At 52.9% G+C, this 24,243-nt stretch overlaps 2 protein-coding genes across 2 annotated transcripts; one reads left to right on the top strand and one right to left on the bottom strand.

Annotated features, from left to right (window-relative positions):
• Positions 1–233: 233 nt before the first annotated feature.
• On the top strand, positions 234–14,491 carry LOC147096778 (CLOCK-interacting pacemaker-like). The gene is made up of 4 exons (XM_085973400.1): positions 234–323; positions 4,415–4,644; positions 7,604–7,770; positions 11,043–14,491. Exons 2-4 carry the CDS (start codon positions 4,440–4,442, stop codon positions 12,039–12,041), a joined length of 1,371 nt encoding a protein of 456 aa, XP_085829526.1. The 5' UTR covers positions 234–323; positions 4,415–4,439; the 3' UTR covers positions 12,042–14,491.
• A 2,068-nt stretch (positions 14,492–16,559) lies between these two features.
• LOC147096777 (melanoma-derived growth regulatory protein-like) lies at positions 16,560–22,076 on the bottom strand. The gene is made up of 4 exons (XM_085973398.1): positions 21,418–22,076; positions 19,033–19,166; positions 18,246–18,356; positions 16,560–16,722 (listed from the first exon to the last, which is right to left on the bottom strand). Exons 1-4 carry the CDS (start codon positions 21,572–21,574, stop codon positions 16,702–16,704), a joined length of 423 nt encoding a protein of 140 aa, XP_085829524.1. The 5' UTR covers positions 21,575–22,076; the 3' UTR covers positions 16,560–16,701.
• Positions 22,077–24,243: the final 2,167 nt, after the last annotated feature.

The raw sequence follows: 24,243 nt of genomic DNA, 5'->3' as shown, positions 1-24,243 counted from the left end.
TGCAACGCTGCTCACGTGGCACCGCACGCCCTTCCCCAGCCCCGAGGAGCGGCGCCTGCGTCCGGTCGCATGGAGACTGTCAATCACCTACGCCGCCTCACGAGGCAGCGCACGGGCGCCGCGAGCGCAACCTAACTCGCTGGCCGCGGGCCCGCCCCGCCATTGGTGCGGCCAGGGGGGGGGGGGAGGGAGGCTTCCTATTGGCTGGTCCGGCTGTCAATCGGAGAGGAGCAGGCGGAGAAGGGCAGGGCCTGCCGCAGCAGGTTCGGGTGAGAGGCGGCGGCGCCCAATAACAGAGAGCGAGAGGACGGACGGCGGGCGAGGTAGGCGGCAGGGCAGCGGGGACCGGGTATCCTACGGGGAAAAAAAAAAGCAGCCCTCGGTGGACAGGGCCGGCGAGCGAGGCCTCCTTAGGCTTGAGACTCCGGTACATCAATCCCCGAGAACTGGCGGAGGGAGGTTGGGGTTCATGGGGTGGGGGGAAACTGGGGACAGAGGTTGGGGTTCATGGGGTGGGGGGAAACTGGGGACAGAGGTTGGGGTTCATGGGGGGGGAACTGGGGACAGAGGTTGGGGTTCATGAGGGGGGAAACTGGGGACAGAGGTGGGGTTCATGGGGGGGGAAACGGGGCAGAGGTTGGGGTTCATGGGGGGGGAAAACTGGGGACAGAGGTTGGGGTTCATGGGGGGGAAACTGGGGGCAGAGGTTGGGGTTCATGGGGGGGGAAACTGGGGCAGAGGTTGGGGTTCATGGGGGGGGACGGGGCAGAGGTTGGGGTTCATGGGGGGGGAAACTGGGGACAGAGGTTGGGGTTCATGGGGGGGAAACTGGGGGCAGAGGTTGGGGTTCATGGGGGGAAAACTGGGGGCAGAGGTTGGGGTTCATGGGGGGGGAAACTGGGGGCAGAGGTTGGGGTTCATGGGGGGAAACTGGGGGCAGAGGTTGGGGTTCATGGGGGGAAACTGGGGGCAGAGGTTGGGGTTCATGGGGGGGAACTGGGACAGAGGTTGGGGTTCATGGGGGGAAACTGGGGGCAGAGGTTGGGGTTCATGGGGGGGAAACTGGGGACAGAGGTTGGGGTTCATGGGGGGAAACTGGGGGCAGAGGTTGGGGTTCATGGGGGGGAACTGGGGGCAGAGGTTGGGGTTCATGGGGGGGAAACTGGGGGCAGAGGTTGGGGTTCATGGGGGGGGAAACTGGGGGCAGAGGTTGGGGTTCATGGGGGAAACGGGGCAGAGGTTGGGGTTCATGGGGGGAAATGGGGCAGAGGTTGGGGTTCATGGGGGGGGAAATGGGGCAGAGGTTGGGTTCATGGGGGGGAAACTGGGGGCAGAGGTTGGGGTTCATGGGGGGAAACGGGGCAGAGGCTGGGTTCATGGGGGAAATGGGGCAGAGGTTGGGGTTCATGGGGGGGAACTGGGGGCAGAGGCTGGGGTTCATGGGGGGGGGAACGGGGCAGAGGCTGGGGTTCATGGGGAAACGGGGCAGAGGTTGGGGTTCATGGGGGGAACTGGGGGCAGAGGTTGGGGTTCATGGGGGGAACTGGGGGCAGAGGTTGGGGTTCATGGGGGGAACTGGGGGCAGAGGTTGGGGTTCATGGGGGGGAACTGGGGCAGAGGTTGGGTTTATGGGGGGAACTGGGGGCAGAGGTTGGGGTTCATGGGGGGAAACTGGGGGCAGAGGTTGGGGTTCATGGGGGGGAACTGGGGGCAGAGGTTGGGGTTCATGGGGGGGAACTGGGGACAGAGGTTGGGGTTCATGGGGGAAATGGGGCAGAGGTTGGGGTTCATGGGGGGGAAATGGGGCAGAGGTTGGGGTTCATGGGGGGAAACTGGGGGCAGAGGTTGGGGTTTCATGGGGGAAACGGGCAGAGGCTGGGGTTCATGGGGGAAATGGGGCAGAGGTTGGGGTTCATGGGGGGGAACTGGGGGCAGAGGCTGGGGTTCATGGGGGGGGGAACGGGGCAGAGGCTGGGGTTCATGGGGAAACGGGGCAGAGGTTGGGGTTCATGGGGGGGAACTGGGGGCAGAGGTTGGGGTTCATGGGGGAACTGGGGGCAGAGGCTGGGTTCCTGGGGGCAGAGTCCGTGGTTCCAGGAGTGGGTTACGGAATTGAATTGAATTGAATGATTGGGGCAATATCCAGCCAAGTGCTTGTGATCCCGGGACCTGAATTGTCAGGTGTTCTGGGGAGGGGGCAGTCAGTGTCACAGCGTCTGTGCTCAATATGGGATTAGTTCTGAAAATGAACCATCTGAGTAATAGGTCAGTGGGCATTGTTCAAATGTGATTTGCCAGTGTGTTTCATAGTTTCTGCTGCTCCAGCACATCAGGCTGAGGGGTGAGGAGGCAGTCTATCCATAATTGGAGAGGGGTATTCAAGCAGTCACAAGGAAAGAAAGACTTGCATTTCTATAGCGCCTTTCACAACCACCAAACGTCCCAAAGCGCTTTACAGCCAATGAAGTACTTTTTGAAGTGTAGTCACTGTTGTAATGTAGGAAACACGGCAGCTAATTTGCGCACAGCAAGCTCCCACAAACAGCAATGTGATAATGACCAGATCATCTGTGTTATGTTGATTGAGGGATAAATATTGGCCAGGACACCAGGGACAACTCCCCTTGCTCTTCTTCGAAATTGTGGCCATGGGATCTTTTACGTCCACCTGAGAGAGCAGACGGGGCCTCGGTTTAACGTCTCATCCGAAAGACGGCACCTCTGACAGTGCAGCGCTCCCTCAGTACCGCACTGGGAGTGTCGGCCTAACTTTATGTGCTCAAGTCTCTCGAGTGGGACTCGAACCCACAACCTCCTGACTCAAGAGGCGAGAGGGCCACCCACAGCTGACCAGTGACGTTCAAACTGCCGCAGGATTGTACCTGGCCCCTGACTCTTTGCGAATGCAGGAAACAGCAGCTCTGTGCAGGGACTGAGAGTAACGCAGGGACTGAAAATCCCAGCCTATACACCTGCAGGGCCTTGAGAAGACGAGCCTGCTATTGCTTGGTTGCAATTTTTAACTTGCTGTTTGTCCTGATTCCCATTAAATTAAATCTCTTTTATGCTTCATTCTGTCTCTTATGTTCTCTGTGTGCTGCTCTCTGAGTCACTAATCAGTTGCAGATTAAACCTCAATGGCTGCTTGTGTGCAGAGGCTTGTGGCTGTCTAAACATTGCCTGCCCCAATCTTACGCTGACTTCCTTTCCCATTATAATTTCATGAAGCACAGAAACTTAGGGATGCACGGTGGAAAATTACGCAGCTAACAAATTATAACAGTTTCCATTTTGCTGGGTTTAAAAAAAAAAAAAAAAAAAAAAAAAAAAAATCCAGGGGTCACAGTCTAAGGTAAGCCATTTAGGACAGAGATGAGGAGGAATCTCTTCACCCAGAGAGTGGTGAACCTGTGGAATTCTCTACCACAGAAGGCAGTTGAGGCCAATTCATTAAATATATTCAAGAAGGAGTTAGATATATTTCTTGAGGCTAAAGGGATCAAGGGATATGGGGAGAAGGCAGGGACAGGGTACTGAATTTGGATGATCAGCCATGATCTCATTGAATGGCGGAGCAGGCTCGAGGGGCCGAATGGCCGACTCCTGCTCCTATCTTCTATGTTTGCTCAAGCACGCTGACTGCGGTTTGCGTTTCTCTCATCTCGTCAGTCGTGCTATAGTGGAAAGCTGGGCCTTGTCCAGTCACCCTGGACAGCTCCTGGCATTTTCTCGCAGAACTGTGCTGGGCAGGGCTGACGAACCAATCACCAACTTGCTCTCTCACTCAAGGAGACAAAATAATTACAGCCCAGAAACAGGCCATTCCGCCAAACGGGCCCATGCCCCACACGAGCCTCCTCCCACCCTAGTTCATCTAACCCTACCTGCATATCCTTCTATTCCCTTCTCCCTCATGTTTATCTAGCCTCCCCTTAAATGCATCTCTGCTATTCGCCTCAACCACTCCCTGTGGCAGCGAGTTCCACATTCTCACCACTCTCTGGGTAAAGAAGTTTCTCCTGAACTCCTTATTGGATTTATTAGTGACTATCTTATATTGATGGCCCCTAGTTCTGGTCTCCCCGATAAGTGGAAACATCTTCTCTACGTCTACCCTAGCGAACCCTTTCATAATCTCAAAGACCTCTATCAGGTCGCCCCTCAGCCTTCTCTTTTCTAGAGAAAAGAGCCCTCACCCTGTTCAGTCTTTCCTGGTAGTTAGAACACCTCAGTTCTGGTATCATCCATTGTGAATCCTTTTCTTTTGCATCTTCTCCAGTGGGTACACGGAGGGGCCCCCCCTCCCCCCGTATGAGCGGATTTAAACTGCCCCGCCTCAGTGTAATGCGCTTGTTAGAAACGCTGCAGTCTGCGCACCAGTTCCAGAAGCAATGACAACGCCTTTTTCCTGCAGAATATTTTCCAGCCTGCGAGGAGACATGTCTCTGGATAAAACGCCCATGGCCGAGAGCACCAGAACCGCCCGCAAAAGTGTGAAGGAGAGGCTGTGCGGGGTGTCCGTTAAATTGGAGAACCCGCCGGACGGTCGGTACGGACAAGCAGAGAAAAGGAATCCCGTGGGAAGCGCTGGGAAGAAACAGTGGCCGTTGCGGGGAGAGTCGGAAAAGGACTCTGGGTTTTCAGGTAATGTGCAGCACCGGGGATTTAGTGAGGCTTCGGAATGCTCTCTACAGTCCCTTTTTTAAAATAGAATTCTGCAACAACCTTGTTAACTATTGGACTGGGACCATGAAGGTGACTGGGTACCACGTTTACTAGTTTGCCCATTTGAGGTCAGGCAGTGTACGTGAGATGACATCAGTCGGTCGCAGCAGGTGGTATTGCGACAGGCATCCTGCGGCCTGTACACTCGCTAGAATGTGGGACAGCAAACAATTACTCGCATAACATAAGAATTGGGAGCAGGAGTCGGCCACACGGCCCCTCAAGCCTGCTCCGCCATTCAATAAGATCATGGCTGACCATCGACCTCAACTCCACTTTCCCGCCCGATCCCCATATCCTTTGATTTACCCTGGTGCCAAAAAGTCTTGAATATACTCGACGACTCAGCATCCACAGCCCTCTGGGCTAGAGAATTCCAAAGATTCACCACCCTCTGAGTGAAGAAATTCCTCCTCATCTCGGTCAGAAATGGCCGACCCCTTATCCTGAGACTGTGACCCCCCTGGTTCTAGACTCTCCAGCCAGGGGGAAACAGCCTCTCGGCATCTGCTCTGTCAAGCCCATAAAGAATGTTATGGTTTCAGTGAGATCACCAACTCATTTGTGGAGAGCATCGACAGGTTCATGTTTCAGGTGTGGGCTCTGTTCTGTAGACGGAACAACACCTGAAAAGTTAACATGTCTGTTCTCGCCGCAGAGGGTTTCCATTGTCTTCTGTTTCGCAACTGCCCCCGGACAACTCTCCACTCCAGCTCGCAAACACGACGGCCAGTTGTAGAATTTTTACAGCTGCATAACTTACTGCAGAGAAACGCTGATTCCGTTCCTTCAGATTCCACCCAATCCCTGTGGTTTACTGTGTTGCGTGCAGAGACCAGGGGTATATTAGGACCAGGGCTGGTCCCTTCGCGCAGGTCACTGGGTGTGCTGTTTTCTGTTGCATGATTCGTTTTACAAAGCGTTTGATAAAGTGCCACATAATAGACTTGTTAGCAAAATTGAATACCATGGGGTTAAAGAGGTCGTAGCAGTGTGGGTACACCCTTAGCTGAGAGGCAGGGAGTAATAGTTAATGGTTGTTTTTCTGACTGGAGGAAAGTATACAGTGGCAGCACGGTGGCATAGTGGTTAGCACTGTTGCCTCACAGCGCCAGGGACCCGGGTTCGAATCCGGCCTCGGGTGACTGTCTGTGTGGAGTGACTGTCTGTGTGGAGTTTGCACATTCTCCCCGTGTTTGCGTGGGTTTCCTCCGGGTGCTCCGGTTTCCTCCCACAGTCCAAAGATGTGCGGGTTAGGTTGATTGGCTATGATAAATTGACCCTTAGTGTTAGGGGGATTAAATACGTGGGGTTACGGGGATCAGGTGGGATATGTGTCGGTGCAGGCTCGATGGGCCGAAATGGCCTCTATCTGCACTGTGGGGTTTCTGTGATTTCTGTGATAAATGGTACAATTGTAAAGGGGGTGCAGGAGCAGAGAGACTTGGAAGTGTGTATATACAAATCTTTGAAGGCGGCTGGACAAATTGATAACGTTGTGCAGTTTTGGTCGCCTTATCTGAGGAAGGATGTTCTTGCCATGGAGGGAGTGCAGCGAAGATTCACCAGACTGATACCTGGGATGGCAGGAATGACGTATGAGGAGAGATTGGGTCGATTGGGCTTATACTCACTGGAGGTTAGAAGAATGAGAGGGGATCTCATTGAAACTTATAAAACTCTTAACAGGACTAGACAGACTGGATGCAGGAAGGATGTTCCCGATGGCGGGGGAGTCCAGAACCAGGGGTCACAGTCTAAGGATAAGGGGTAAGCCATTTAGGACAGAGATGAGGAGGAATTTCTTCACCCAGAGAGTGGTGAACCTGTGGAATTCTCTACCACACAAGGCAGTTGAGGCCAATTCATTAAATATATTCAAGAAAGAGTTGGATATATTTCTTGAGGCTAAAGGGATATGGGGAGAAGGCAGGGACAGGGTACTGAATTTGGATGATCAGCCATGATCTCATTGAATGGCGGAGCAGGCTCGAGGGGCCGAATGGCCGACTCCTGTTCCTATCTTCTATGTTTTAAAAAAAAAAAGCATACGGGATCCTTGGCTTTATTAATAGTGGAATAGAGTACAAAAGCAAGGAAGTTATGCCAAACCTTTCTAAAACACTGGTTAGGCCCCAGCTGGAGTATTGTGTCCAATTCTGGGCCCCGCACTTTAGGAAGGATGTCAAGGCCTTGGAGAGGGTGCAGAGGAGATTTACGAGAATGGTACCGGGGATGGGAGACATGGGGAGAGACTGGAGAAGCTGGGGTTGTTCTTCTTGGAGCAGAGGAGGTTAAGGGGAGATTTAATAGGTGTTCAAAATCATGAAGGGTTTTAATAGAGTAAATAAAGAGAAACTGTTTCCACTGGCAGAAGGGGCGGTAACCAGAGGACACCGATTTAAGATGATTGGCAAAAGAGACTTGAAGTGTATATATACAAATCTTTGAAGGTGGCTGGACAAATTGATGGTGCTGTTTTAAAATTGGCAAAAGAACCAGAGGAGAGATGAGAATTTTTTTTACGCAGCGAGTTGTTGTGATCTGGAACGTGCTGCCTGAAAGGGCGGTGGAAGCAGATTCAATAGTAACTTTCAAAAGGGAATTGGATAGATACTTGAAGGGGAAAATATTGCAGGGCTGTGGGGAAAGAGCGGGGCAGTGGGACTCATTGGAGAGCTCTTTCAAAGAGCCAGCACTGGCAGGATGGGCCGAATGGCCTCCTGTGCTGTGTGATGCTGTGGTTGGCAGGCAGACATTGGTTTGCACGCTGATTTCCCGCGGGTGGGAGATATTTGCTGTTCCTCGCTCCAGATAGTGCGTGTTGCCTCTGCGTTATTTTGTTGGTTGAGCCTCTCTTTCTCTGCCTTGTTCCCAGACACGAGCTCGGAGTATCTGAGTACACTGGAACAGACCGACTCGGAGGATCAGTCTGCACGCAAGAGGCCGGCGCCGTTGAATCCTGCGGAGACGCCGACTGCTGCACAAAGCTCGCTCCCCAGCCTGACTCCTGTCTACATTGTGAAGAATGTCCTTCTGAAAGAGGTACAGACCCCCCTACTCCCCAGCCTACTGCAGTAAACCCTGATAAAGTTCAGGAGAAACTTCTTTACCCAGAGTGGGGAGAATGTGGAACTCGCTACCACAGGGAGTGGTTGAGGCGAATAGTATAGAGGCATTTAAGGGGAGGCTAGATAAGCACATGAGGGAGAAGGGAATAGAGGGTTATGCTGGTAGAGTTAGATGAGGAAGGATGGGAGGAGGCTCGAGTGGAGCATAAACGCCGGCATGGGCTGGTTGGGCCGAATGGCCTGTTTCTGTGCCGTATATTCTATGCGAGAGATGGGTCGGGCCAGGAAACCCTGTTTATGTAGGGCAACGTCATGGTGTGTGTGTGTGTCCCCCATACACGGTTAGGCTCCACAGCTTCACCTAACGCACCCTCTTTGCGGTGAGTGGGACCTTTGCTCTGAGATTAAATGGTTTGAGTCGATGATATTTGTATTCTTGTTTTCTGGAGAGCCTGAATTGGCCTCTGCGTCCTGGGCTAGCGAGAGGGGGAAAAAATCCACCCGCGTTCCTGGTTCTGATGGGAACACCATCACCTCCCAAGTCTCTCACACCATCCCGACTTGGAAATATATCGGCCGATCCTTCATCGTCGCTGGGTTCAAAATCCTGGAACTCCCTCCCTAACAGCACTGTGGGAGCACCTTCACCGCACGGACTGCAGCGGTTCAAGAAGGCGGCTCACCACCACCTTCTCGAGGGCAACTAGGGATGGGCAATAAATGCCGGCCTTGCCAGCGACGCCCACATCCCGTGAATGAATATAACTTTTTTTTTTAAATGACTCTCCATGACCCCTGCTGGAGAGCTCTCATCTGTGCAGTGATCTGGTGAGGAGGACATCTTGGCCGTGATGCCACCCATGGTTGAATAGTCTGACCAGGCTCGGTGTCGAGATTCACGCACGAAAGCCAGCCCTGTGGCCCTGTAGCCCGGCGAGAGTGACTGCCTTCAGGTGTGGAGCAGGAAGCCCCCCCCTGCTAATGCACAGTTGGATGGTGTGGATCCCCAGCCTGCACGCTGTGGCGAATGAGAGGAGGGGGCTGTGGAGTCGGCCATTTGGCCCCTCGAGCCTGTTCCGCCATTCAATGAGATCATGGCTGCTCATCTTCCTCATCTCCCCTTTCCTGCACTATCCCCATATCCCTCGATTCCCTTAATGTTCAAAAATCTATCGATCTCTGTGTTGAATATACTCTTCCCCTTCACTTTTTAAAGGGCAGATCCACTTTCCGTTCAAAGCGGCGAATGTAGACGTGGTGATAGGTTATGTTTTAAGCAAATAAAGTTGATTGCCAGATGGTGGTCTCCTGCCGGGAGGGACCACCACCGATGGGGATGCCTTATCGAATCATAAACGGTTACGGCACAGCAGGAGGCCATTTGGCCCATCGTGTCTGTGCCGGCCGAGAGAGAGTTATCCAGCCTAATCCCACTTTCCAGCTCTTGGTCCGTAGCCCTGTAGGTTACGGCACTTCAAGTGCATATCCAAGTACTTTTTAAATGCAATGAGGGTTTCTGCCTCTACCACCCTTTCAGGCAGTGAGTTCCAGACCCCCACCACCCTCTGGGTGAAAACAGTTCTCCTCAACTCCCCTCTAATCCTGCTACCAATTACTTTAAATATTGACCACTCTGCTAAGGGAAACAGGTCCTTCCTATCCACTCTATCCAGGCCCCTCAATTTTATACACCTCAATCAAGTCTCCCCTCAGCCTCCTTTGTTCCAAAGACGATAACCCCAGCCTATCCGATCTTTCCTCGTAGCTCAAATTCTCCAGTCCTGGTGAAACTTCTGGCCGAGGAGTTCCTCGGGGAATTCCTCCAGGAATGAGGCCACCAGTGATGCTGAGGATGAGCGATCCTCCAGGATCTAGGGCACACCCAGCAAGGCCTCCAGGATCTAGGGCACACCCAGCAAGGCCTCCAGGATGCCTCCAAGAACTACTTTGTCATCCGACTTTACAGCAACTACAAAGTGATGGTGCCTTTGAAGCATTGTGCTGCAATCTGATTAGTTCATGAAATTAAGTTTAAAAAAATAATTAATTCACGGGATGTGGGCGTTGCTGGCGAGGCCCAGCATTTATTGCCCACCCTGAATTGCCCTTGAGAAGGTGGTGGTGAGCCGCCTTCTTGAACCGCTGCAGTCCGTGTGGTGAAGGTGCTCCCACAGTGCTGTTAGGGAGGGAGTTCCAGGAGTTTGACCCAGTGACGACAAAGGAACGGCCGATATATTTCCAAGTCAGGAAATTTCCTGATTAGCAATTGAACAGCTAGACCGGTTGTGACTGCCCCAGAACGTTCGTAGAGCGACATTGCCAAATATCTACATTTCGAAGAGAATAATCGACTCGGTCTAGAAAAAGCCACTGTGAGTGAGAGGTCAAATGGCCAAGTTGTGAACTCTGCCCAGTTCCGGCATCAATTGGTTCCAGTTGTGTCGTCCCGAGCCCAGATTCTGACACTTTCTGTATTTGACTAAACCAGAGTAAAGCCTCGGCCCGCCCCACCCCAACCCACAGTGCTGCAGATCCTGCCCTCGCTTGTCTGTGTGTGCACTGTTAACTTGCCATAGAGGGAGTGCAGCGAAGGTTCACCAGACTGATTCCTGGGATGGCAGGACTGTCGTATGAGGAGAGATTGGGTCGACTAGGCCTGTATTCACTAGAGTTTAGAAGAATGAGAGGGGATCTCATTGAAACGTATAAAATTCTGACAGGGCTGGACAGACTGGATGCAGGGAGGATGTTTCCCCTGGCTGGGGGGGGTCTAGAACCAGGGGGTCACAGTCTCAGGATACGGGGTAGGACATTTAGGACTGAGATGAGGAGAAATTCCTTCACTCAGTGGGTGGTGAACCTGTGGAATTCTCTACCACAGAAGGCTGTGGAGGCCAAGTCATTAAATATATTTAAGAAGGAGATCGATAGATTTCTAGACACAAAAGGCATCGAGGGGTATGGGGAGAGAGCGGGAACATGGTATTGAGATAGAGGATCAGCCATGATTATATTGAATGGCGGAGCAGGCTCGAAGGGCCGACTCCTGCTCCTATTTTTCGATGTTTGATTGACTAATCAGATGGCCACTGGCATGGCAGTTGATGAGTTAATCCAAAGATGCACTGGACATATTCATATTAAACAGATTACGCAGTCTTATACACTTGCATTGAGGCACTGCGCGCGATTCTGTTTGCACATTGTATGCTAATTCTGCTTGTCCCGTTGCCGTGTTTTGAACAGCCTTTGTCCGCTCCCACAAGGAGGCAGCTTGTTCACGCCCAGCTCCAGACCTGGGGAGCCCAGCGCGCCCTCGGTGCACCGCCAGGCCAGACCCGAGTGGTCTTCATCCGCCAGCCTTTGGCAGCCTCCCTGAGACCCACGAAGACGGAGACGAAAGCCGGGCCGGGCAAGGACACCTACCTCCCGATTTTAAACTCCTACCCTCGGATCGCCCCTCACCCAGACAGGAGCCGAGACGGTGGAGGCGGCGGCCAGGGGCAGCCGGGGCACCCCGTGGCCCAAGACGACAGGACAGCCGATCGGGCCAAGAGCAAACGGCCGTGCGTGGACCAGACGGGGACGCCCTCGCCGGAAATGTCACCGTCCCAGACCGACCAAAACGTCTCGCCGGCGGCAAACTGGCGGGAGAACTCGCGGCAGCCGGCCTGGTGTGGCGCGGCGCGTGTCTTCAGTCAGTTTGACGTTTCCGTGTCCCCGCCGCCGGTGCTCTCTCCAAATCTCGTTTCTCAGTCTGAATCCTCTGAATCCATGTGCTCCTGGTCGTCGTCCTCCTCCTGCTCTTCCTCCTCTTCCATATTTTCCCCGGCGAGTCCCCGTGCTCCGAGCGCTCAGTCTCCCGCCGGTGGCGGTGCCACCAGACCCACCTCCAGGCAGCCCAGCCCCAGCCCCACCAAGCAGCGGCGCTTCCGCAACACGGTGGAGATCCTGAGCCGGTCCGGGCTGCTGGAGATCACCCTGAAAACCAAGGACCTGATCCGTCAGAACAGCAGCGCCCAGCGGCAGATTGAGGAGCTGAAGGAGCACGCCCGGCTCTTCTGCAGCGCCGTGCGCACCGGCGACCTGCGGGCCCTGCTCCGGCTGCAGGAGGCGATGAAATGCTCCGGGAGTTACGGCCCGACGAGAGGTGGCTTCTCCTCCTCCTCCTCCTCCGCCCCGGGTCCCGGCTCGGCCACGAATCAGACGCTTCAAGCCAGCTCTGAACCGGTACCTCTGCCTTAACCCTGACCGCTGGGTGAATGAATTGTGTTAGTGGAGGGGGTCGGGCGGGAAAGTGGAGATGAGGTCGAAGTTCAGCCATGATCTTATTGAATGGCGGGGCAGGCTCGAGGGGCCGTTGGGCCGACTCCTGCTCTTAGTTCTTATGCCTGGAGCTGCCTCCCACAGCAGCGGCCACGGTTACATTGGTGAGTCTGGGTTGTTCCAGACTCCCCATTTAAAACTTCCTTTAACAGGATCTTTTCGTTTTAGCTATTTTTGGATACAATAGCATCCGCAGATCAGCCATGATCGCATTGAATGGCGGAGCAGGCTCGAGGGGCCGAATGGCCTCCTCCTATCTTCGATGTAAGGCTTGGTCGCCACGACAGTGTATTTATTTGCCGTAACTACCGAGCTAGCCGAAGAGCCGTCATCGCTTTGTTCGCCCTGGTTAGTTCTACGTGGCCCTCTTGCACTTTTTTTTGTTTGTTTTGTTCTAGTTAAGAACAGCAGGCCTTGTGTTAACCGGCGCACAGCAACAGGGCTTGACACCCACCCCCCCCCGGCACGTTAGCTTGGCTCACTGGTCAGAAGATCCAACTCCAGGGGTTCGAGTGCATCGCCCGCGCTGACACTCCCAGGGCAGTACTGAGGGGCCGCCGCACCTTGCAAAACGCGCTGTCCGTTGGACGAGACGTTAACCCGGGGCTCCGCCTGCCCCCTCGGGCAGATGTTAAGGATCCCAGGGCACCGTTGGAAGAGCAGGGGTGGTGGTGGTGGGGGGGGGGTGGTGAGGGTCGTGGCCAACTTTTCTCCCCTAACCACCACTGCCGGCAAAAAAAAAAAAACCAGGTTGACTACTGATTCCTGCAGCTCTGCACGACACACGTTTACCAGAATAAGTCGCTGAATTTCAAGTTAAATGGACGCGAGACGTTTCTGACCAAGGTGCTAAGCCGCTGTGTCAACGTGAAAATGCTGGAAACGCTCAGCAGGTCAGGCAGTACCCGTAGAGAGAGGAAACCAGAGTTAACGTTTCGGGTCAGTGTTCCAGTCGTTCTCTCCCCCCCCCCCCCCCGATCGCTGTCCGGTGACACTCACTGGAGATCACAGGGTCGTGCAGACATCTGATGAGGACAGGCCGTGATCTGTCACCACAATTTGGGCAACGTGTTGAGAGCTGCATGTACATATGCAACTGTGCCTCTGCTGTTGGGGCGGGGAAGGGGTGTAGACACGCAGCGAGAGGTGGGGGTGTTCTCGATATTGCGCTATATATTTGCACTGGTTAGAGTATCGTAGAGTGGGTGGGGGGGTTGTCCGGTGAAGTGGGTGTTGAGCGTATTGCGACCCCGCTGCCATTGTACCCCACACACCCGTTCCCGTTTAGGAGCGCGCTGGAGACTTGTGGATGAGCACCTTTCCGCATTGCTGATGACTTGCTCCGTGGGAAGCTGGGTAGGTAACCGTCCCCATAGCGATTCACAGGCATAAAGGGACAAATGGGAGGGGGATCAAAGAAGGAGACAGTAGGAGGGTGACCGAGAGTGGTTTGACAGAGGGACTTGAATAAGATGATTTGGGTGGGGTGGGGGGAGATTCCAGTGCGGGGCTGAAGGCATGGCCGCCAATGGTGGGGCGAATGCACAAGGGTCGAGGTTGTTGTAGCAGCGCTGGTGGAGATTGGAGACATAGGGAGGGGCAAGGCCATGGATTCAACACGAGGATGGGAATTTTTTAATTTAAGCCACTGAAGGACCTGCAGTAGGACTGACGAGTAACTCGGTGTGGGAGCAGTAGAGAGTCTCTCAATCGATGCGGTCATGTTCGCGGTGCGAGTTAAGCTTGGAGTGCCCAGATACCCCTCGGTACAAACCCGTTCAGGCCCAAATTGGGCTGTGCAATGTCGCGGTACATTCCACTGAGCGAAGGACTCCTTGGGGCATCGCCTCTTGAAACGAGGCCCTGTCTGGTCAGGTGGATGTTAAAGACCCCGCAGCACTAGTCGAAGGACAGACAGTTCTGGGGCCCTGCCCCCAAATCACTCCCTTGACCAACGGCAGCAAGATTCAGATTAACTAGTCGCTTCTTTTCATTGCCCTTTGTGGGATCTTGCCGTGTGGAAAATGGCTGCCACTTGCTTCTTAAAAAAAATAATTCGCTATTCGTGATGCACTTTGAGACGCACCTGAGAGATGTGATAAGGTGCCATATAAATGCAAGTCTTTATTTTTACTTGTCTAAACCCGGAGTCTGGAATCTGTGGGCACCGAAACAGTCCTGTTGTCAGCGGGAGTCAGTCTCGTTTGCAGAACAAAAGTTTTTTTTTAAATAACGCTTATCAGGACCAGGAGCCACCCCTCGGATTCTCAGCCTGGCCTTGCGCAGGGGCTCTTGGCCCTGGTTTTGTACTTTTTTTATTTAAAGTGAACATTTGGGGGGAGGGGGGGGTAGCTTTGTTGCTGTTGTCTAGAAGCAAATTGTTTGGGGGGAAAAAGGTGAGAATTCTGTGGGGGGGGGGAACCCAGATCTGAGAGTTAACTAACAGTTGTCTCTTTTTTGTACTATGTTTATGGAAATAAAGTTTCTAACTGGAGACATTTTGGAGTCCATTTATTAAGTTGCAGTGGAATTTATGGTGGAAATAGTTGATGGGGATTTGCTTGCCGATTTAAGATTTTAATATATTACAGATTATAGGCTCTGTGATCTGGCTGGATGGGTATTTTACACTCGAGGGCGAGGCTAGGAAAGGGAGCTTTCCCAGGCTATCTCCACCTCCGGCTCACTGCCCTGTTTCTCCCCTCCCCCTGGCTCTTGTTGGGTTGTGCGCGCGCGGAGGTGCGCAAGAGGGCCAGTTCGTCCTTTCCTCCCGTCCCCCTCTGGTTAATGCATCAAGCTGTGATCGGTTGTTGGAGGCGGCCCAAGGAAGCAGCGACTGGAACGCTGAAGGGCGCGAGCCACTGGGAGAGGGGTGGGGGAAAAGCGGCTCTGTCACACTAGGGCCCGTTTACTTTCTGAACACTGGGTGGAGCCAGCTGCAGAAATACTGCGCGAGGAGAGGGCATGATTGGCGGACTTGCGGGGCGAGTGGAGGGCATAGTTGGCAATTGAGGGAGGGTGTGGATAGCAGGAGGGGGAGGGTGTGCATAGCGAGGGAGATTACCCTGCAGGCCAGTGACCCTGGGACGATGAGCAGCAGGAACCTTACTAGTGCCACGTGGCTTCAGCTGGTTAAACGCCATCAGTATCCCCAGTTTGCCGTCCCTAACCCTTTGCTCTGCCAACCTGTGCACAAGCTCCCTGGACTTGGTTTAATTAGGGTGGGTCCCTACAGGGCAAGAGAAAAGCCGACAGCTACCGTGTGTTCTCTCTCTCACTCGCTGTCTCTGGCTCGCGCGATCCTGAATGGCGTTTAGACATCTGGAACGTAAACCCCAGGTCCTGCCAACAGCTCGCAAGTGCCATCCTGTGGCAGGGTGGAAGTACTACAGTGAACAGTTCAGTATCGCCTCCAGTCCCAAAAAGTAGCAACATAAGAATTAGGAGGAGTTGGCCATTTGGCCTCTCGAGCCTGCTCCGCCAGTCAATAAGATCATGGGTGATCTTCTCATCTCCACTTTCCTGCACTATCCCCATATCCCTTGATTCCCTTAATATTCAAAAATCTATCGATTTCTGTCTTGAATATACTCAACGACTGAGCCTCCACAGCCTCTGGGATAGAGAATTCCAAAGATTCACCGCCCTCGGAGTGAAGAAATTTCTCCTCATCTCAGTCCTAAATGGCCGACCCCTTATTCTGAGACTGTGACCCCCTGGTTCTAGACTCCCCAGCCAGGGGAAACATCCTCCCCGCATCTACCCTGTCGAGCCCTGTAAGAATTTTGTATCTTTCAATGAGATCACCTCATTCTTCTAAACTCTAGTGAATATAGGCCTAGTCTACTCAATCTGTCCTCACAGGACAATCCTCCCATCCCAGGAATCAGTCTGGTGAACCTTCGTTGCACTCCCTCTATGGAAAGTATATCCTTCCTTAGGTAAGGAGACCAAAACTGTACACAATACTCCAGGTGTGGTCACACCAGGGCCCGATATAATTGCAGTAAGATGCCTTTACTCTTATACTCAAATCCTCCTGTAATAAAGGCCAATATACTATTTGCAAGTCGGAAGACCTCGCAGGACTGCCCCTGGGCCTGGCCAAGGTAGCCATTAACAGGTCCAGGCAGCGGGCGGTCGAGGAGGTCGTTCAGCCCGACTGCCTGCTCCCATCTCCCGGGTGTCCCTGGAGATGGAGCGCACGGTGTCCACCGGCATGCTCGAGGCCTCCCGCGACCGGGTGGGCACGGGAGGGACTGCAGTGCCTCACCACCCCGGAAAATAGAATTGATTTAATTTAAGTGTCCTTTAATTTTTGTTCAAGTTAAAGTTTCTGGTGGTTGTGCCCCTTTAAGAAGGGCAGGGAGGCATATGCCACCTCTTAATTGGAGCTGGAAGTGTACACGAGAAATATTAAATAAAGACAGCAGCCCAGCGGTTATATTCCTGTTTATTTGGATGTGTCTTACAGTCACTCACTACAGTGTGTTCTAGTTTTCCTAATTCTATACGACTCTCTGTGGTGTTGGCTGGTTTTCTGCTGGTCGAAGCACAATCCCTCGCTGATCCTCTTTTACTAACAGTAGAAATCCCAGTCCTACAAACACAGGTGGGCATTGTCAAACAGTTCTGTAATAAACCCACCATTTTGACCACTAACCCTTCTCCCATTGAAGACAGTGAGGGGATGTGTCACACACAGGCATCAGTCACTCTCTGCTGTCTCACCCAAGTGGTGGTCCTTCGGGTATAAGCCTAACCCAGGAGTGGCAACAGACTATTCAACTGTAGGGAGCATCACCATCAAGTTCAACACACACTTACCAGCAGGGGTCACTGTGGGCAGTGATCAGGAGCAGGAACCCTGGCTGATTTCCCCTCTCTCTAACCCAGGGGTCACTGGGCAGTGATCAGGAGCAGGAACCCTGGCTGATTTCCTCTCGGAATAGTGGTTAGCACTGTTGCCTCACAGCGCCAGGGACCCGGGTTCAAATCCGGCCTCGGGTGACTGTGTGGAGTTTGCACATTCTCCCCGTGTTTGCGTGGGTTTCCTCCGGGTGCTCCGGTTTCCTCCCACAGTCCAAAGATGTGTGGGTTAGGTTGATTGGCCATGATAAAAATTGGCCCTTAGTGTTAGGGGGGATTAAATATGTGGGGTTACGGGGATAGGGTTTGTGTGGGATGGCTGTCGGTGTAGGGACCGGGTGCTAGGGTTTGGATGATCAGCCATGATCTCGTTGAATGGCGGAGCAGGCTCGAAGGGCCGAATGGCCTACTCCTGCTCCTAGTTTCTATGTAACCCAGGGGGTCACTGGGCAGTGATCAGGAACAGGAACCCTGTCTGATTTCCCCTCTCTCTAACCCAGGGGGTCACTGGGCAATGATCAGGAGCAGGAACCCTGGCTGATTTCCCCTCTCTCTAACCCAGGAGGTCACTGGACAGTGATCAGGAACAGGAACCCTGTCTGATTTCCCCTCTCTCTAACCCAGGGGGTCACTAGACAGTGATCAGGGGCAGGAACCCTGGCTGATTTCCCCTCTCTCTAACCCAGGGGTCACTGGACAGTGATCAGGAGCAGGAACCCTGGCTGATTTCCCCTCTCTCTAACCCAGGAGGTCACTGGACAGTGATCAGGGGCAGGAACCCTGGCTGATTTCCCCTCTCCAGCCTACATTTCCTCACTGTCCAAAGGCTGAGGCCAGTTATTTGCCTCTTGCTGCTCCCTGACAGATCAGCGCAGACGGGAGCGGAGGCTGGGGCCGTCCTGGGCTCTAGCGCAGTCCCACCCTGGGTGAAGCATTAGTGAAACAAGAACAGGATGTGTTATAAACACAGGGCAGCAGAGGCCAGCGTTTGGGGCACGAGCCTTTCAAACCATCGCACTGACTTCATTCTCCCCGCTGGCGCTGAATAACCCGCTGAACACTCCCAGCATTTTTTGTTCCTGTTTCAGGTTCCCAAGTTCAGCAGTTTTTCTGCTTATTACTGACTATTGCTGGGGGGAGGGGGAGCTGAGAGGAAGAGGCTTTTTATGATAAAAGCAGCACCACAACGTTGAGTGCCCCACGGTGCCCGCCATCGCCCCACGGTGCCAGTGTAAAGAAGAAAAATACACTTACTACTGTCGGCAGTTCCACAAGATCCGTCCCCAGCTGTTGCATCTCCTTCACAACCGACTTTGGGAAAAATCCAAGAACTGTTGACTGCTCCCCAAAATAATCACCTTGAACCTAAACACAGACACCAGTCAGTCTCGCACCGACACCGGCCAGTCTCGCACAGACATTGGTCAGACACACAGGCACCGGCCCGTCTCGCACAGGCACCGGCCCGTCTCGCACAGGCACCGGCCCGTCTCGCACAGGCACCGGCCCGTCTCGCACAGGCACCGGCCCGTCTCGCACAGGCACCGGCCCGTCTCGCACAGGCACCGGCCCGTCTCTCCGCACAGGCACCGGCCCGTCTCGCACAGGCACCGGCCCGTCTCGCACAGGCACCGGCCCGTCTCGCACAGGCACCGGCCCGTCTCTCCGCACAGGCACCGGCCCGTCTCGCACAGGCACCGGCCCGTCTCTCCGCACAGGCACCGGTCAGTCTCTCCGCACAGGCACCGGCCCGTCTCGCACAGGCACCGGCCCGTCTCGCACAGGCACCGGCCCGTCTCTCCGCACAGGCACCGGTCAGTCTCTCCGCACAGGCACCGGCCAGTCTCGCACAGGCACCGGCCCGTCTCGCACAGGCTGGCGTCAGTATCACAGACGCCAGACAGACCCACAGCCCAAACACCGACACTGGGCACCACACTTGGCTGGGGTTGGTCACAGAGCCAAAGGCTAACTTGGGGCAGCCAATCTCAGCGCCAAACACCGAAAGACAAATTCTGCGGAGACTCGGTCTCAGACTCACCGTCCCTTGCCAGAAATTGCGTCCCCTCCCTTTGAGTTTTCCATACACATAAACGATCTGTCCTTGACGGATGTTGATGAACCTGCAGTCAGGACCCGTGTAATCTGCCAATGCTCGAGCCATTGAAATGGGATCTACAAGAAAAACAGCAGGCAGGATTTTTAAACAGAGCGCGCAGTGTCCAGGCTGGGCACCCGTCGCCCAGAGTGAAGCCCAGAATAAGCCAGCCATTATTTATCAGCGCTCTGAGGGGGGAAAAGTCAGACAGGCTCCGTGCTCCTGATCTCCGTCCAACGCACGTATCTGAATGTTGGAGGGAGGATAAAATGTGCCTTGGCTGTGACAATCAAGAGAATACGCCTGCCAAGACCATTAGAAAAGCAAAATACTGCGGACGCTGGAAATCCAAAATAAAAACAGAAAATGCTAGAAACACTCAGCAGGTCAGGCAGCATCTGTGGAGAGAGAAACAGAGTTAACGCTTCAGGTCGATGACCTTTCGTCAGAAATGTAACAGGTTTTTAAGCAAGTGCAGGGAGGGGAGGAAAGGACAAAAGGGAAGGTCTATGATAGGGTGGAGGGCAGGAGAGATTAAATGACAAAAGGGATGATTGTACAAAGCAAAAGGAGATGGTAATGGGACAGGTAAAGGAACAGAAGATGGGTCTAGAGGAGGTGCAAATGGGAACGGCAGATTCATCAACAGCTGCCCGTCCAAAAAAAAGGGGCCGAGGTTATGGTCTGAAATTGTTGAACTCGATGTTGAGTCCAGAAGGCTGTAAAGTGCCTAATCGAAAGATGAGGTGCTGTTCCTCGAGTTTACATTGAGCTTCATTGGAACAGTGTAAGAGGCCGAGGGCGGAGAGGTCAGGGTGGGAGTGGGGCGGAGAATTAAAGTGAGAAGTGACAGGTGACCAGAAGCTCGGGGGTCACGCTTGTGGACTGAACGGAGGTGTTCCGCAAAGCGGTCGCCCAATCTGCGTTTGGTCTCCCCAGTGTAGAGACCGTATCATGAGCAGTGAATACAGTATATTAAATTGCAAGAAGTACAAGTAAATCGCTGTACAAGTCAAACGGAGAAAGGGCGAGGGAGTGGGAGTAGCCGAAGGGCTCTTGCAGAGAGCCGGCACAGGCTCAATGGCCTCCTTCTGTGCTGTAACCATTCTATGATTCTATTCTATAAAACCTGCCGACACATCAAGAATGGTGAGGTAAAAAAGACAGACTTGCATTTCTATAGCGCCTTTCACGACCACCGTATGTCCCAAAGCGTTTTACAGCCAATGAAGTACTTTTTGAAGTGTAGCCCCTGTTGTAATGTGGGAAACGTGGCAGCCAATTTGGGCACAGCAAGCTCCCACAAACAGCAATGTGATAATGACCAGATCATCTATTTTTGTTATGTTGATTGAGGGATAAATATTGGCCCCAGGACACCGGGGAGAACTCCCCCCTGCTCTTCTTCGAAATAGTGGCCGTGGGATCTTTTACATCCACCTGAGAGAGAGCAGACGGGGCCTCGGTTTAACGTCTCATCCAAAAGACGGCACCTCCGGCAGTGCGGCACTCCCTCAGCATTGCACTGGGAGCGTCAGGCTAGATTTGTGCGCTCAGGTCCCTGGAGTGGGACTCGAACCCACGACCTTCTGACTCAGAGGCGAGTGTGCTACCCACTGAGCCACAGCTGACGCCAAGATATCTTTAGCAGAGAGACAGGAGCCAGTCCCCAGTTGAAAGCTGCCCGCTTCCAACAGGAATGCACCGATTGCAAAATAGTCAAGGATTGTCAAAGTGAAATCAGCTGCCGACTTTTGTAATTCTGTTCATTCCTCCTGCCAGTGGAAGTGGCCTCTCCTCACCGACTCTCATCAAAATTTTGAGGGATTTTGATGGAGTAAATAAGGAGAAACTGTTTCCAATGGCAGCAGGTTCTGTAAACAGAGGACACAGATTTAAGAGAATTGGCTAAAGAACCAGAGGGAGAGACTTTTTTTTTAATAAACGCAGCGAGATGTTGTGACCTGGAATGCGCTGCCTGAAAGGGCGGTGGAAGCAGATTCAATAACATTCGAGGGGGAATTGGATAAATACTTGAAAAGGAAAAGTTTGCAAGGCTGTGGGGAAAGAGCAGGGGGAGCAGGATTAATTGGAGAGCTCTTTCAAAGAGCTGGCACAGGCACAATGGGCTGAATGGCCTCCTGCTGTGCTGTACGATGAAAAAATTGATTTTCTTTTGTCGTAGTTTAAAATTCTTCCGTTAAACCGAGTAACGCTCGATAATGCAGCCGCCTCCCGGGGTGTGGCATTGCATTTCAACCGACTCCTGCAGTTCAGCAAACACTGTTCAGCTCTGCAGCAGCGGCTTTGTGTTGGAGGTATACTCACGGCTGCATTCTTCGTCGGCACACTGCTTCCTGTCCGCCAGCTTATGCATCACCTCGCCCCTTGCGGATAAGACCCCGCCGGGGCAGAAAACAATCAGACACCAGACCCCGACTGCCAGAGACATCCCAGGCTGCATCTTGTCCCATCCAGCAAACATTCTGAAGCCTCAGCAGACTGGGAGAGGAGGAGGCAGCTTCGGGTAAAATACTGTTACTGTGGAGTCCCGGGAGCCCGTGCCAATGTTTGCTAAGCTGAACAGATTGGCTTTGCAGCCTAAAAACTTTGTGGAATGTCCTTCCCGACAGGAACTGGCTCGAAGCAAAAAAAAAGAACAATTGGCTTTTCATCAACTCTAAGCATGGTCACTAGAAGTGTGTTTACCTCTTCCATACACTGAATCAAAATATTTCTCGAAATCTGCTGTTTGACTTGGATTTCAAAAGCTGGTATTACTGAATGGTTTGTTTTTAAATGGTTTCTTAGGATGTGTTAGAATGAACCACACTGACACCACCCCTCACACCTGACATTCCCTTAAACACATCAGGGTCCCTCTCACGCTATTTTAGAGATTTGGTAGTGCTGGGAATGGCTATGCACTCTCAAGGCACGGGTTAGATACAGAGTAAAGCTCCCTCTATACTGTCCCATCAAACACTGCCAGGGCAGGTACAGCACGGGTTAGATACAGAGTAAATCTCCCTCTACACTGTCCCATCAAACACTCCCAGGGCAGGTACAGCACGGGGTTAGATACAGAGTAAAGCTCCCTCTATACTGTCCCATCAAACACTGCCAGGGCAGGTACAGCACGGGGTTAGATACAGAGTAAAGCTCCCTCTACACTGTCCCATCAAACACTCCCAGGACAGGTACAGCATGGGTTAGATACAGAGTAAAGCTCCCTCTACACTGTCCCATCAAACACTCCCAGGGCAGGTACAGCACAGGTTAGATACAGAGTAAAGCTCCCTCTACACTGTCCCATCAAACACTCCCAGGGCAGGTACAACACGGGTTAGATACAGAGTAAAGCTCCCTCTACACTGTCCCATCAAACACTCCCAGGGCAGGTACAGTACGGGTTAGATACAGAGTAAAGCTCCCTCTACACTGTCCCATCAAACACTCCCAGGGCAGGTACAGCACGGGTTAGATATAGAGTAATGCTCCCTCTACACTGTCCCATCAAACACTCCCAGGGCAGGTACAGCACGGGTTAGATACAGAGTAAAGCTCCCTCTACACTGTCCCCATCAAACACTCCCAGGGCAGGTACAGCACGGGTTAGACACAGAGTAAAGCTCCCTCTACACTGTCCCATCAAACACTCCCAGTGCAGGTACAGCACGGGTTAGATACAGAGTAAAGCTCCCTCTACACTGTCCCATCAAACACTCCCAGGGCAGGTACAGCATGGGTTAGATACAGAGTAAAGCTCCCTCTACACTGTCCCATCAAACACTCCCAGGGCAGGTACAGCACGGGGTTAGATACAGAGTAAAGCTCCCTCTACACTGTCCCATCAAACACTCCCAGGGCAGGTACAGTACGGGTTAGATACAGAGTAAAGCTCCCTCTACACTGCCCCATCAAACACTCCCAGGGCCGGTACAGCATGGGTTAGATACAGAGTAAAGCTCCCTCTACACTGTCCCACTCTCCCTTACTACACCAGTGTGACAGTTGTCTACTCCCCGCACCAGCTGTCCCATGACTGGGTTAAATGGAGCGTCCTGCTGTTGGTTGCTGCTGCAGAACAGACCGAGACTCCCGACTCATCGCAGGTTGGACCCTTAAGCAGAGACAGAGACAAGGGAAGTCGCCAGTCTCCGAGCTGAATCCGCTGTTCCTGTTTATATTTCTAGATCCATCATTTGTCTCTTTACTTGTCCTGTTACCATCCCCTTTTCCTCGCACCCTCATCCCTTTTGTTATTCAATCGTTCCTGCCTTGTACTCGATCACAGACCTTCCCTCTCTCCCGGACCCTGCACTTGCTTAAAACCTGTTACATCTCTAAACTTTTCCCAGTTCTGATGAAAGGTCATCGACCTGAACCGTTAACTCGGTTTCTCACTCTCCACAGATGCTGCCTGGCCTGCTGAGTATTTCCAGCATTGTCTGTTTTTAATCCCCTTATTTTATGCTGCCTGGTGTATTTAGCACAAACCTCCACTTTGCACAGGGAAACACTCCAAACCCTCGCTACAGGTTCAGAATTTATCTTGGAGCTGGGTTGAAGGAAACAGGAACACATTTGATGCAAGTTGTTCAGGCAGAGGCACAGCTTTTCTGCTAACCGATCAGAAAATCTGGAACCTTTGCTGCTTTACCGCCCCTCTTGTACTGACTGAGCACCTCGCGCAAACCCTCCCAGGCGCTGTTCCACCAGAGGCTGCACAGGGTACGGTAGCATCGTGGTTATGTTACTGGACCAGTAATCCAGGGGCCTGGGCTAAACGATCCAGCAACATGAGTTCAAATCCCACCCCTTCTATTAAATTCAGTTAATTAAATAAAGCTAGCATCAGTAACGGTGACCAGATTGTCGTAAAAACACATCTGCTTCACTAATCTAACCGAAAACGCTGGAAATACTCAGCAGGTCAGGCAGCATCTGTGGAGAGAGAAACAGAGTTAACGTTTCAGGTCTGGGACCCTTCATCAGAACTGGAACAAGCTGGAGATACAACAGATATTAAGCGGGTGCAGAGACGAATTGAAGGAACATACTGTGCTTTTGTAAGAGGCAGGAAAGATAAAATGTTGCAAATGGGAATGGCAAAAATCATACTGCATGAAAAATGGGGGCCGGGATAATTAT

This window comes from Somniosus microcephalus, chromosome 34, assembly GCF_052327205.1.
Source record: "Somniosus microcephalus isolate GS21.2 chromosome 34, FLI_Smic_1.0, whole genome shotgun sequence".
Lineage (NCBI taxonomy): Eukaryota > Metazoa > Chordata > Chondrichthyes > Squaliformes > Somniosidae > Somniosus > Somniosus microcephalus.
The sequence above is the reverse complement of the archived record's forward strand: the minus strand, read 5'-3'. Positions and strand labels throughout refer to the sequence as shown.

Coding starts and splice junctions, on each gene's coding strand:
- LOC147096778 (XM_085973400.1), top strand. CDS start 4,440: ATGTCTCTGGATAAAACGCCCATGGCCGAGAGCACCAGAACCGCCCGC. Junction 4,645..7,603: donor AAAGGACTCTGGGTTTTCAG/GTAATGTGCAGC, acceptor CCTTGTTCCCAG/ACACGAGCTCGGAGTATCTG. Junction 7,771..11,042: donor AGAATGTCCTTCTGAAAGAG/GTACAGACCCCC, acceptor TGTTTTGAACAG/CCTTTGTCCGCTCCCACAAG.
- LOC147096777 (XM_085973398.1), bottom strand. CDS start 21,574: ATGTTTGCTGGATGGGACAAGATGCAGCCTGGGATGTCTCTGGCAGTC. Junction 18,357..19,032: donor GCAATTTCTGGCAAGGGACG/GTGAGTCTGAGA, acceptor GTCTGTGTTTAG/GTTCAAGGTGATTATTTTGG. Junction 16,723..18,245: donor TTGTGGAACTGCCGACAGTA/GTAAGTGTATTT, acceptor CTGTGTTTGTAG/GACTGGGATTTCTACTGTTA.